The sequence below is a fragment of the Aythya marila genome (assembly GCF_965140915.1).
Source record: "Aythya marila genome assembly, chromosome: 13".
Taxonomy (NCBI): domain Eukaryota; kingdom Metazoa; phylum Chordata; class Aves; order Anseriformes; family Anatidae; genus Aythya; species Aythya marila.
The window spans coordinates 12466638-12481972 of record NC_139054.1 but is presented as its reverse complement, the minus strand read 5'-3'; the positions used below and the strand labels follow the sequence as shown (position 1 = coordinate 12481972).

Genomic DNA, 15335 nt, shown 5'->3' with positions numbered 1-15335 from the left:
TGATCTATTGTGAAATGATAGTGCTGTGCCAAGAAAAGCCTCTTTAGCCTCTGCTATTGCGAGTGTGGTTGTAGATCTAAGTGGCCATATGACAGCCTATGTATTCGTGTATATAATTTTACATCTGTATTTGTAAAGATGCACACAGAGAAAACAAACCTATGATAACACTGCCAGAAAAATCACCATCCTATAAAGCCTGCAAAAGCTCAAGCTCACAGGCACAGTGCAGCAGCTAACTTTATTTGCAGTATTTTGAAGAAGCAGGTACCCACAGAAAGAGAAGGAAGGTGAGATCTGCAAGAAACCCACAAAGAAACGGTCTCATTCCACAGAAGCCCTGACAGCGGCTTTAGCCTCTGGGGAGAGGTGGGTAACGCACCCTCAGCAGGTTTTAGGCATTTCCCAAGTCCTCTGCCACAGCCTTACACACCGCACTGACTGACTTGTCATCAGCCTGGACTCCACATCTGTTGGCGAGAGCAATCCACATCTTCTCTGTGCACCCAGCTGCCCCACAAAACCTGTGTGCTCGGGACAGCCATACAAGTTTCCCAGCACACTTCATTGCCGCAGCCTTGGTCTCTCTCTGGACTTCCCTCTCCCCTCCCCACATTACAACAAAATACCACGGATAATCCTGGAGAGTGCCAAGTAAATACTCCCTCCATTATACACAGGTTTGCTATCGTAAGGGAGTTATGTTCAAGCAAACTTTTTATTAAGGGCATGCCACTGAGATAGCATCTTTTCTTTCCGCCTCTGGCTGTTGACTTTAAACCTGGAAATCCCACTCAATAAGGATTTCTGACAGCACCGAAGTACAAGGGCAGCTTACAGTAAAGTGCTATACTCTATTTCAATAGTTTAAAAGCCAACTCGCTGCAATCACATCATTACTCACCATACAGGGCCCCATGTTAGCTAATGGGAAAAAGAATGAAATACAGAGCCTTTACATAGTCAGGATCCCAAATAAACTTGGCTTTGTTAAAGGACAATCCTTACAACGGTTTGTCTGGGAACAGTATTTCCTATGTATTTGACACAAATAGCCTTTTCTTCAGCATCAGAGCTGCATGTCTGCTTGTTCCAGCTATTTGTTCTTGAACAAACATATTTATTGTGGCTAATGAAAGGGGAAATCCCTCTCCCTGTTCATGTCTCTGTTCCCTTCTGTCCTTCAGTGACCTGGCGTGTGCCTCATCCCAGAAACCGAAATGACTGGAGCAGCCAAGAGCACGGAGAATTGTTCTGGGCTCCTACTTCTGAAACCACATGCAGAATTTGTTATGGAAAATCTCCCACACTAGACTGTAAATATCAGTTCCCTTTTAATGCTCTGACTTGTGGAAGTTACCTCCACCACCTACAGACATGTTCCCTTCCCAAAACGCTAGATTTAGCTGTCCCATAGAGGTGCAGCCAGCAGTGACAGAAGGCAGAGTCTTTTCCATTCCTGCTACCTGCTCACGCAGGTGGTTCCACTTCTTGCAGGCAAGCTGCAGAGGTCAGTAATACTCTCCCTTCCTCCCTCCCTGCTCATTTGCACTTAGTGTAATACTGTCAATGACTGTTCAATTCATCCTGGGCCACCACCAGTTCCAGTGCAAGAGAATAAAGCTGGATCCTCATCGCAGGAAGCACAGCACAACAGGAGGCACTCTGTAGAGGGAAATAGACCTCTGTAGAGGTCTCTGTAGAGGGGAGAGGAGAAGGGGCTGAGGGGTGCTAATCTACCTTCTCCTGAGCACCAGGGGAACAGCTGGAGCACGCTCTGGGCATCCCTGCAGAGCTTCTCTCGTTTTAATTTTAACCTAAAGAAATGTAGCTCATACCCTGAGACCACTCCACAGTGTGAAGCAAACAACAGCAACCGGTCTGCTGTCAATTTGTTGCCAAAGTGCACTCTCGAGCTAGAAACCCATCTCTCTCTTTTTTTTTTTTTTTTTTTTTTTTTTGAGTCGCTATCACCTGGCTCTTGTAATTGAGCAAAGTCAATAGTAATATGATATTCCTGGTTTAGCTAAACATCTGAAATCTGGTTCCTTATCTGAAGCCTTCATTATAGCTAAAACATTGGTTCTGAAAAAATGAAATGAGAATTATAAGTAAATAGGCCATCTCTCAAGAGTTCTGATATTTCAGATTAGGGACTTGAAGTATGTAGAATACTGATAAAAAGAGGAAAAAACATTATTAAAGTAAATCAAATATATTCAATACATCAAAGTATACTAAAAACTGTAGCAAACAATTTTCCTGATGAAATGCAGGTGCAGTTACATCTTAATAAAATGTGTTTACAAAAAAAAGCATTTGCAAATTTAAATTTTTCTTCTCTGAAGGGCAATAATACTCTATATTCCTGCTACACTAGCTCTTACTGCCAGTCCTGAGTAAGTCTAATTGTGAATTATCATTTGTGATCCAATTTTGCTTCTTCTATTCACAATCTGAAACTCTTAGTCCTCACGTGGAATCATTGGGATTTCTTGCACAGCAGTGACAACTTAAAGGGCAAGACAGGACTAACCTGGCTGTATTTTACAGTCACCTCTGCGTCCCTTAGAAAAGGGCCTCATTCTGTTTTATTTTGTATATCTGGATTACAGCACATCAGCCACCTTCATGTTTTAAGGAACAGGCAAAACCTAATTTATCACTACACTGAAGAGAAAAAGGAATAGCAGTTATAAGTACAAAATTTCTAGGATTTAAACAAAAATTGCTAGGATTTAAACGCATTTCTTTGCAATCACAGGCAGAAACTTTGAACACAGCCCTGCCTCCATTGCATTCTGCACAGTAAGTAACTTTCTGTCTGGCGGAGGAAGAAATAATTTATGACAATGAAGAAGCGTCAACCATTGGCACAGATAGCGCATATCCCCTCGTTGGCTTTCTGTGACTCCACAAACCTTCCTAGGAAACGTTAATGGTAAAGTTTTGCTTTCAGAAACATTGGCAAAGCCCTAAATCCCTGATTCCCAAGCTTGGATCTGCAAAACATTTGTGGTCCGTGACACCACAGTGCGTGGTCCACACCATGAAACCATGCTAACTGCTGACCTTTGTGATCATGGTATTGTGCAGCAAATGTTGTGGTTGCTAGGATAATTGCTTTGAATAAAAATTACTTCTTAATATTTCCCTAGCTAAATTTGTGGTATATTTCATGTCAATGTGTAACTGCATGTGTTGGTGGGAAGGGAAGATGCTACAGATCCCTCTTTCTTCTCAATGCACAATAGACTGTTAAGTTTTACTTCACAGAGAGGCTGCCTAAGAAAGCTACTCCTGGATGTGAAGGGAGTTTCTAATTAAGCATATTCAAGTTTCAATAGCATGTGCTACTAGAACTTACACATTTTCACACATTTTTAGTTTCTAATGACATGGAAGTAATGGGGTTTGGGCATCAAAAAGGATTAAACCCCACAGACAGAGGTTGCTGACCGAGACATACAGCCTTCACTCAAGCTCTAATAAAATCCAAATCCTGACTCCTGCAAGCAATCTGAGGATCTTTATGGTTTTCTAAGTTTTCAAAGGGTATGTGTCAGTGTTTTAAATTTAGTTTACATATTTAAGAAATAATTGTTTCAACGTTTATATTTAAGATACATGCAAATGTAAATGGGTGCCTGGATATTTACAAACAGCAGAAATAATTGCCAGCTTGTCTTGAGGATTAAAGTGTCACAAATTGCAGCTCAGTGAAATATAACCCAAGAAGTTTGTACATTTGGGAGATATAACAATGGGAAATTATTCTGAGGAAGTGCGCAAGGGAAAGCAGCATGTATTAACTGAAGTATGTTTAGACTGACAGTATTAATTGGCAGTATTAATGGAGATTGAGGGTCACCAATTCCTCTCAAAGATATTTGCGAATCCAAGCTAAAACAGGTCCACTAGCCTGGACAGTGACTGAATCTGGGTTTACCTCGTCTTTTTCTCCCTCTGCGCTCCAAACCTCTTCCTTGCACTTGACGTTATTCTACAAGAGGATACTCAGACAGCAAGCACAGATAAAATTAAAGGCATCATCTACCTTTTTCTCAAGTTCCCTGTGCTGGGTGTACACGAAGTCGTTTCCCCCAGGGTGCCCTTTGTCACAGTTCGATGCCGCCCTTCAGCAGCCGAGGAGGCCGTGTTACACTGAGGGAAGGCCTCAGGCCACACAGGGCCTCCACCCTCAGCCAGGTGGCTGCAACGCCGCCTTCCATACCGCTGCCTCCCTCCTGTGTACTCGTTTAAGAGGATGAACATTTCCATTTGTCCGGCCTCGTTTACATATTTAGCTAAATTTACACTGTCCTGTGGCTCTACGGGTACAGCATGAGGGAAAGGGAAATAAGCTTTGCCCTGACCCAGCAGCAATAAAGGCACGAGCAAGTTCTGCCTACTTGCAGCAGGAGGCCTGCTGGTGGTACTCGCTGCATCACCAGGGTTTTCAAAGGAGGAACTTTAAAACTTCCTTTGGCCCGAGATGAAACTCTGGGCGTTTTAAACTGTTTTTTCTTGCTTTATTAAATGAGTGAATGATTTAATGTTTCTTTTAAAATGGGAAATGGCATCACAGTGCCATAACGAAAGCCTGTTTTAGATTGTTTTATTACACGATTTTTAAATGCACATTGCCATAGCATTTCATAGCTGTGTATTTACATCTACCTTTCTAAAACACACAGTATATTATGTTGCAATTAAAAGCCCACAAACTCAATCTGATATTTCTTCACTAATTTATTCCCAAGCCAATATGCATTTTAATGTTCCAAACCATTGCTAATTAACACATGGAAATATTTTAACATGGATTTTGATTAATTCCATTTAACAGTCTAACCAGTGCTAAAACATATGTGGTGTGTCATTTCTTTCTTTTGAGGAAGGCATTGGCATTAAATCTTTCAATCTTCCTGAGCACCAAATGCTAATTTCAGGAAGATTAAATAACAGACTGCAGCTACAGTTTCCTTTCTTTACTTCCCAGAAGGTGAAATGAACATATTTATGTGGGAGGAATTTCTTTACTGCACAAGCCAAAATACAGAAATTAGATTTTTTTTCCCCAACATTGCTAATACACCAGCAATCGCCTGCCAACTAAATAACTTTAACCTATATCTGCAGTTCATGGAGAGTTGCCAAGTTATGCGTTCAACTTTCTTTCCCTCTTTTTTATTATTATTATTTTTATTTTTATTAAAGTATTCCCATATGATGTTTTCACCTGCAGCTCCTAAATGCTTTTCCATACTTGAATCAGAGACAGCTAGCTTGCGGTGGGGTGACTCTGGCCATAAATCCAGAAATTCTCATATATAACCATCCTCTGATTTTCACACTTTGAAGGTATGTTATAAATATGGTTCATATGGTACGGCTTTAATGGTTTAAAGTCTAGTATGATTTTGCATGTCAATGGGCCAAGCATACAAAATAGCCAGAGGAATTCATGCAAGTAAGCATCTTATGCATGTAAAAGAACCAGAACATAGAGCGGAGGCTGCTGCCTTCTGGATCACGGGTTAATTGCTCGCATATTGCACACAGCTTTTCACAAGATGGAGTTTGATGAGTTTAAGAGCAGTTAAGCACTTCTGCTCTTGTGATTCCCACCAGAAAGCCAACCACACCTGAGTACTGTAGTTCCTCTTTCCCCTGTGGTGAGTCCAGTTTACGTCCTCACTTCCACTGTCCATCCTTCTTCCTACTGAAGCAAGGACTCATTGTGTGTTAAGATTGTGCCTACACTTCCTTCACGTCTACCACATCTCTCTGTTGCATAGTAACCTGGTTTTCCTCATCTTCCCCTACTCCTTATTTTAGTTGTTGCAATATTCTCTGTAAATCTTCATTCAGCTTGACAATATATGGTGCTATCCCTCCTCCTTTATCTTTTGCTAGCTATATTTCAGTCTCAACCACTACCACTGTGTCTGAAACAGTGCTTTCTATTTGGTTTCCTATTACTTCTATAATATCTAATCACACTTTCTGCACCATTTGGCTGCCCAGATTCCTGACATTTGCACAAGAGCATTCCAGTTGTTTCTTACTGATCTACACTTAGCAGATAAAGCAAAGTCCAATTTTCTACTTGACTACCATTTTCATCAGGATTAGAACTTTTTTTCCCCTCAGAGTCTGTGTTTGTGCTCACTGATTTTCTTGTATTTTCTTTATGCCTCTTTTTATACATTTAAGAAGAGCGTATTGGATGCAATATTTTCACCATGTTCACTTGGTGAGTGGCCCTGGGAGAAAGTCAATGATATCTGCCAGCAAGAACCCCAGCTCTTGTTAAAGGAGCCAAGGTTGTCCTGAGAAGCCCCACGTTCAGTTCCAGTGATGATTCACAATAGCTGTTATTGCCCAGGCAAGAATGTGCGCAGACTCTCTTGCCTGAACTTTAAAACAAAAACAAAAAGTGACATCTGTGTTCTTGGACTGCTTAAAACCATAATTCTTACGCTCTCTACAAAGAGAAAAACAAGAAACAAAAAAACAAAAAAACAAAAACAAACAAAAAAACTCCCAAAGGTATGACTGAAAAGAGCAGTGAACATCTACATAGGTTCCTTCTATCTAGCTGTGTGTTACTTTAAAGGTCTGAGTCAGATAAAATAATATTTAACTTAGTTCATTGTAAAGTTTACAAATGGCCATTCATTCTCACACAGTGAGCCAAACACAGATCCACAGATCTGCCAATCCTGCTCTCCACAAGCCGACAACGTGCTGTTCGCAGCCCTGAGTGAAAACATACATCGCAAAAAATCAAATACCTGAAAATGGTGCTTTCTCATCTTTTGTTACATGAGCATTCTTTGTTTTACAGTTCACAGAGACAGGGTAGTCACTAAAGCAGGTCGTGTTCCACAGCAGTGTTAACAAATAGTGCAAAGGCTCCAGCTTTGTTAGCGCTGCTGGACTACTTCTGGAAGAGCACCTGGCTTAGCTGACAGCTACGCAGAGCATCAAGATCCAGGAGCATTCTTCCTGGTGCATTTGCAATGCAGATAGATGAAAAGAAGATGCTGAAATATCAGCTCTACCAACTTCTGGTCATTAGTCAAAAGTACATTGCCAGTCAACATAAAGACGATTTCACAACGCTTAACTAGATTTCTATATGGCTTGATATGTTTTCCTTAAATTAACTGGAGCAAGTAGAAAAGAGATGCAGTTTTAGTTATGGAAAAGCAGCCATAATAATGTATACTCGCTCCATGTTTTTTTCAACAAAAAATCTGAAAAATACTACTCTAAGGGTGGAAAGTAAGTATTATGGCCCCCCTTTCCTAGTCAGATGCACCAAACCACTGAGGACCACACATCAAAAAGGGGAAGAGGATTGATTATTTAAAGATTTTGGACTTCTGTTCAATCTACAGAACTCAAAAAATTAAACTTGCTATATAATAAGTTAGAGAAGTACCAACCAAGTGACACCGTCACATAGTCACAGACCAAATCTATTGGCAGAGCTATGCATATACCCTGCAGTCCTCCCAGGCCATTAAGTGATGCCCCCCCATCTTTGCTCAAGCAAAACCAATTCTAGTGCTGCTCTCCCCAAAGCCTTTAAGGTCATCTTATTTTGTGACACTATTATATCATGCTATTCGGGTAACAGTATTTCTTACTCTTAACTTGGATCACTAACAAGTCACTTAATAAGCAGCTACTTGGGCACTGTGGAATTTCAAAAAAAAAAAAAAAAGTTAAATCACTTTTCTAACAGAAAACTTTTTTTACGACTATGATCTTTTAACTATACCTAATTTTATGGGCCCTGTTTTGCAGTCTCCAAGATAAAATGCAAGGTTAAAATTCAGGCCCTAAAGATGCATAAATACTTTTTACATTTTATTTAAAATAGCAAACTGCCCTCTTACTATTCCTGCAAAATACTTTTCCTAGCAATTGTCCGAGCAATCGGACAGTAGCCTTAGAAAGGCCACAATAAGAGGTCTTCAGTCGAGTGGTGTCATATGGTCTTCATTTAGAAGTATCACAAGAACATTACTTCTCACAGTATTTACAAATGAAAAACATATGGCTGTAACCTGTAATACTGCAAGAAATACTGCTCTTTGGGTTTGTTTTTGGCCTCAGACTTTTGAAATATGAACCAAGCAAAGGGATTTCAGCTTAATGCTTGATTCGGTCCATTCTTCTTCAGAGCTCAAAGTCTGGGGAAAGGATAAAGCCTGCATTTGAAAAAAAAAAAAAGTGATTTGCCCACAACTATGGTAATGCACTATAGCTGGCAACCAGAGAAGCATGTATATCAGAAGGGCGTGGGGATGGTTAAAGACATCTACTTTCCATTTAATTAAAAAAAAAAAAAAAAAAAAAAAAAAAAAAAAAAAAAAAGATATTAAACTGGCTTTGGTTCCTACAAAGAGTTTTATAAGGCATATATAGGTCCCTTGCATTTACTATTTAGGTTCAATCAATATGGTTATCTACCTGTCAATTTTTCTTGCTCTTTAATGCAGAAAGAGAGCAGCCTTTTTTATAGCTAGCTCAGAAAGTACTAAGCTAATCAATACATGCAGCGATAACAGAATGATTTGAAACATGTAACAGAAGCTTATCACTTTGCAGTATACTGAACCCGTCAAAATATTTTCCTAGAAGTAAAGTGAAAATAGAAGTTCTTCATTTTTTATTACTTAAGTGGGTGGTGACATAGATGTTGTAGGCCGTTTGGATTTGTTCCTAGCTTTGTATTTTTAGGGAAACTTGGTATATGAGCGTTTGTTACTTTGTAGGAATGTGAGGCCAATCGTGCAGTGAGATTTAAAAACTCTGCCTAGAGAGTCAAACATTATCTCAATTGCCCTTGATTTCCTGTCCCTAAACATTTATTGGAAATCCATGCATTGTTCTAGAGAACCGTGCATAAGATTTTCCAGGAACACATCTTCTGATGTTCCCACAGACCTTAAAACCCTTTACTTTACTCAATACTCTCAGTAATTTGTGTTTGAGCCCAATCTGAAAAGTACAGGCTTTCCTTTCAACTATCTCCTGCTGAGTTAGTTGATTTGAAATAATTTGCAAGCATCTGATTCCTAGAGGTTTAAATACACATACACGTATCAAGATTCCGGATTTTAATGCAGCAGAGAGATGATCAGTTGTTAGTATGGTCTCTAACCTCTACTTTTTTGAATAAATGCATATAGGATTTAGCTATGCAATTCTCCTTGACTGGTAAGTAACAATCATCTGCCATCATACAATTTAAGTAGGTGGAATTCCACATAATACAAAAGCTCTTTGTGATGTCCCAGGCTTGCCACAATTTCCCAAATGTTAAATGCAAGCTCAAAATTAATGTATGTATGTATGTAAATACAGAATAAAGAGATCAGTGTTAATAAGAAAGGAACAGGAAATAATGTTTATGGCTGGAGGCTTCTTATCAATTTTATGTTTTAGCTCCAGGGCTGTTGTTATTAATTCTGTGTCATGGTATCTGGTACATTTCTGCATGCCCCCCAGAAGACGTGACAGACTTATGGCCCTCCAGTTCCAAAAGGTTTGCTTCACAGTTTCTGAATCCTGGGGGCTGCAAGCCTGGGAACTGGTGATTACATTGGGGTTTACCCAAGGCACCAAAGCATTACAGTTTTATACCTTCAGCCTTAGAAAACTATAGCAATAAGTAAAGCAAAGGAGAAAGGCAAAAGAAATCAAAAGGATCACAGAAATCCTTAAATGACAAAGCGAAGTCTACGGAAGTTCTGCTGTTCCCGTTCCTCTACCAGAAGTGTCCATGCATGGTGCAGACAGGTCTGAACAAGCTCTTTGTGGTAAGTCTGGGTCTGGAAATCACAGAGCAGCATCCACGGAGAGGTAAAGGTTATTCCATGGGTGCAAAAGAGCTGCTACCACCACGTTCTGACCCAATCTGGTAAGTCTGTGTGAACTCACCATGAATCTTTATAAGCTCAGAAATCACTAAACCACAATCCACTGCACAGTGGAGACATGCCAGCAGCAAAGCATTAACATCCTTGTCCACTCCAGAGGAGCTGAAAGATGGATGGGCATATCTGAGGGCAGAATTGGGCCCTGAGAATGAGCAAAGATTCTTAGAGCAACACCTCAAGTGACACAAATTACGTTATAAAATTGATCACTTCCTCACACATGGCAGAATGCTTCCAGGGCACTCAACATCCTATTCCATTAAGCCATGATAAATGAGACCATATTTCCACATCACTCTGAACTCATCTTTTAAATCCACTTCTTCCAATATTTGGTTACTTTTTCCCCCTCCTTAAGATATTAAAAACTGTCTTTTTCTTTCCCACCATGACACATCTTAATAGATGACATTATTGTAGGACTGTAGGAGTATTGTTTCTCTACAGAATTCCTTATTTTGAGAGCATGCAAAATTTTGAGAAAAATCACTGAAAAAAGTTTGGTGTGCAATCTCAACGTGTAGACCTGGCAACTTGAAAAATGGACTCAGATATGGGAGGGCTACAGAACAAATGATGGAAAAATGTCCCCAAAACACTCCCAGTGCTAGTTCGAAGAAGATCACCACCACCACCACCACCTGGAACAGTGTTAGGATGGAAACCTGTGGAGCAGGAGCAAAATTGTTTCAAGCAGATGACTATGGCTGGAGGTGGCTGGGGAGGGTTCATAAATTGATAAGCACCACCGAAGGATCATAAGCCTCCACATCAATTGTATAAAGATTACAACAGAGCCACTCGCTGCAGTCATTCTGAAAAGGTTATGGGTTTCACAGGTGTGCACTGTCAGTTCTGATTAAGCTTAAACTAAGCCAGTTATCTATAACGTTGGATTGGAAGGAGTTTTATTGCTGAACGCAGGGTAAATCAAATTCAGGATACACATCTGTGGAAAAACACAGAGGGCCAAAGTTCACAGTCCTGACACAGGAGAAAAAAAAAAAAATTCAACCCTCCAAACTCAGGAGGAGATTTGCCTGCAAAACATCCATCAGTCTGGCTATTGTCATATGTTCTGTATCAGAAAGGAGAGTTATACATCACCGCAACACAGCTTTAGGTTTTCTTTCCTTTTTCAAACCACTGCTCACTTTTATGAAACAGAGACTGCTTTAAAATTATTACCTGCATTCAGTTCTAAAGTGCCTAGAGTTTACCATTTACCTAATCATAAATGAAATTAATTATACACCCGTATTTTTCACTACACAAGATATAAACTAAGGCAGCAATAGTAACAACTTCACAACTTAATTTTTCATCTCTGTGACTAGAAACCTTTCCAAAAACAGTTCACGTTAGAGATCCTCAGACCTACACAAAAAAGACCATGGCTGAAATCCTGTGCCCAAAAAGAACTGGTAACAACTCAATTGATTTCAACAGTGTCAGGATTTCACCAGAAAAAAAAATAAAATAAAAGACAAGTTGCAAAAGACACATTCTGTTTCCAAAAATACTTCATATTAATGCTGCACTTGAAAGTACGTCTATTGACTCATAGTGTTAATAGATGGCAAAAGTGAATAAATGTATTTGCTTTTGCAACATCATTATTTCCTTTGCATGCAATTATTTACTTGCCAAACAATGCTAGCGACAAATCGCAACAGACTATGAAGCCATCTACATCAGCAGATTTTTAACCTAAGGTAAAAATAAACAGAAACATCTGTAAAGTAATCTTGTACAAAGCTACGTTTATTAACAAATACATTTTCTAATAAAACACCATCTGCAAGCAACCCTCAGCTTCCACTTGATATAAATAGGCCTTTTACTGTTTTCAGATGCAGTTCCCAGAAAATTATTCCAAGCTCTACTGCAAAACACATCAGTCTTTGTTGCTGCCTGGAATGTTAATAAATAACATCAAGTTTTTAAATAGTCAAACAAATTATTGGCTTGAAACAATTATTCCAGTAGAAAAAGCTGACCTTTTGCAATAAAGTGGCTTAAGAATGCATCACTCCTCATTCCTAGTATAAAAATATTACCAAACAGGGAAATATTTTGCAGAAAACAAAAAACTATGAAAGACCCATATTGCAATTCTGCTCATACACACGCTATAAACCTACCTTGAAATAGTTACTGCTTTAGAGAAACTCAGAATAAGAGAATAAGTATACAGACTGTAAATAGTTCAATTGGTATCCTTATTATACATCTGTGCTTGGAGTGGACATGAATATGAACAGATTAAAATGTTCCTCACAGGAATATTGTACTGACCAGCAATACAAAATTCAACAGCTTAAACTGTTGGTAGCAGAGTCTGGGACTGAATCCCAATATTAAGAGCTCTTCAAAATGCATAAAAGCTTTAATGGGACACATTTTCATAAGCATTACTCAGAACTTAAGCCACATTAATTCCATTAAAAGCAATGGGAATTCAGCGAACTCTGCAAATAAACTCCTTACTGGTAGAACTGTTTAGTACTGCTGAAGTCTGGAGACTGCCATTTTTCCTTAAAGAGATTAAAACAGTGATATTTATGTCAAACTACCTCCTAACTGAATATGCAAAATAGTGAAAACTGCAGATGAACCAAGATATTAGAGTTCTCTGTCCAGAATTCTAGCTGGTATAAATGTATTATACCCAACTGAGACCCAGCCTTTTAATATTAATTGGAAACAAGCAATGTTAATATTCCAATCTGTGATTTTAAAATTTCATTAAATATTGCTTACTGGGACTATCGCAATAAACTTTGCCAAAAGTAAAGTTAGTCATGCATATTCTAGAAAAAAAGGAATGTTTTAAAACATAGTTCCAGGAAATGGAACTGCATATTTCCAAAGACAAGTATTCAGTGCATGAAATACTCAACCAGAAAAGATATTTTGAACTACTTACTTCACCAACAGGAGGAATGTTAAGCTTTGGTACTTTGTTCTTCGAACTAGGGGTGTTCACTTTTCCTTCCAACAGCGTTCCAAAGGACTGATTTCCATATCCACTCTCAATTTCTATCGGAGGTTTCAGTTCAGGCGAGTCATTGGGTACCTGGTCCTGACCATCCATAGGCCTAACATATGCCGTAGGCTTTTGCTGGACCATGCTGTTTTTACAGTGAAGTCCTGGTGGGAAATTCTGGGTCGAAAGACCATTGTTTGCAGATAACAAAGATGTGGAAGGAAGTGGAGATCCAGGACCATGACTTACAAACTCAAGCTCTGTGGGTGACTTTGAATGACTGTTTTCTTTGTAAGTATGTTCTCCAGCTGCTGACTTTGAATGATTATGCCGCCTTGAATGTGAAGATGCTGCCATAGAGTTTGTTTCCTCAGTTCCTCCACTTTTATGCTGCTCACTCTGACAATTGTAGAGGTCTTCATACCTGCCCTGTGGCTGGTCATGAGAAGAGCTATGCTTTGTCCTACTCTGCTGACTACTGGATTGGCTTGGCTGGGCCCCACTAGAGTTGTGCCCACCACGCGACCAGTCTGTCCTCGACTTCCTGCTGCTCTGGTGACCGTGTAGCAAAGTAGAATTAGATGATAATGAAGAAGGCGGAGGCATTGATGTCGATGAGTGGCCACTGATCTGATGAGATGGGATCATCCTGTTTCTTTGTTCCGGGAAAAAGGTCTGTTCATTTTTGTCGATGGGCGTCTGCGGGACAGAATTCTTTGGGATTCCGACAAGGTGGCTCTGATTGGAATGGTTAGTTAGCAGGTCCTTCATCTCATCATAGTTTCCCAATGTGTTCTGGACACGGTTTGCAAGAGCATCACCTTTATTTGTCTAGAATAAATAAAGGAAAAAAGTGAGTAAATTCCTGATTAGGAAGTTAATGCTTGGAATAGTTGTCTTAGAAGATGGCAAATGTTAGCTGTTTAATGGTGTCATGCTGACATTTAATTTAATTTCAATTACATTTTGCATATGTTATGTAAGAAGAATCTATCAATAACTGTGTTCAAAGAATCTCTTGAAACAGGCTTGCATGAGTAACACTTGTATACTGCTTCCCATTTTCTTAAATATGCTCTCAAAGAAATGTTTAAATTACATCAGTTATGGATGTTATGAACAAAACAGGCTGGTTTTATGTCAGAGAAGTTGGGCTTGTGCATTTCATATCTCGCAAAACATGAATGTACAATTACTGGTTACTCAGCATTTGAACTGCAATCACACATTTTATTTAAATATGTTATTGCACTTTCACCCCCTTGACTCATAGTTCTGCCATAAACAGAAGCCAGGTAGTCTATAACAGACACTCTTCTGTTGCAAGCTCTTCTACATTGTAACTCCAAGTATTTCTGTATCCAAGGTTCAGTTTGACCAATGGTATCAACTGTCTAAATACATAAAAGAAAATGCTTCTAACCACTGGAGTTATAGCAGCTTCAAATAAATGATCATTCCAAAGATTTCTTACAGAATATAAATAGAGATGACTACCACATTCTTAAGTATTCTTCCCATTGTTTAAAGGCTAGTTGTATTTGTGAATCATGCTTTTCTTTGAATTCCAGTAATTATTAAATAAATACTGACTCATCTGTGTTTCACCACTATTATACTTTCCCTTCTGAAGCAGAATATGTTTTTTTTTTTTTTTTTTTTTTTTTTTTTTTTTTTATCCCTTTACCTTTACACTTACAAAAAGCTGGACAAATACGCTGGAAGCTATAACTAATATGCAGCTAATTTCCTCTCTCCTTGTTCTAAGTCACCCCACAGAGACCCAACGTACCAGCCTTCTCACTGACCTTTATGTTCCATGGAAATGACCAGCAGAGAACTAAAACACTGCATTCCCCACGCTTATTACTTTATGTGACTCAAAGGATAAAAACAGAGCAAAAGCATAGTTCAAGCAGATGGTTAACTTCTACAGTCTGGAATTAAATTATCATAGAACCATAGAATATCCTGACTTGGAAGGGGCCCACAGGGATCATCGAGTCCAACTCCTGGGTCCGCACAGGACCACCCACAAATCAGACCCTATGTCTGAAAGCATTGTCCAAACACTTCTCGAAACCCAGCGGCTCGGTGCCATGACCACTCCCTGGGGAGCCTGTCCCAGTGCCCGACCACCTCTCAGCGCAGAGCCTTTTCCTGACATCCAGCCTGACCCTCCCGTTGCAGCTTCACGCCATTCCCTTATGTATGCTGCAGCTACATAATGTAAGTAGTGCACAGCGATACTTCAGGCTACAGCCAACTGTACTTATATTTACATTTGTTTTTTTAATTCAATACAGCAAGTAATGTCACAATCCAAAGGGGCCTTAACATCAGGTTGTAAAGATGGGGAAAAGTAGCACTATGAGCTTGTGGTT

At 39.4% G+C, this 15335-nt stretch overlaps 1 protein-coding gene across 3 annotated transcripts in view; it reads right to left on the bottom strand.

Annotated features, from left to right (window-relative positions):
• AFF2 (ALF transcription elongation factor 2) overlaps positions 1 to 15335 on the bottom strand; it is a 326239-nt gene that overhangs the window by 219984 nt on the left and 90920 nt on the right. For all 3 annotated transcript variants that reach the window (XM_082770464.1, XM_082770463.1, XM_082770465.1), the window contains exon 3: positions 12892 to 13782. In XM_082770464.1, the coding sequence (XP_082626590.1) occupies positions 12892 to 13782 (891 nt within the window). The remainder of the gene's footprint in view (positions 1 to 12891; positions 13783 to 15335) is intronic.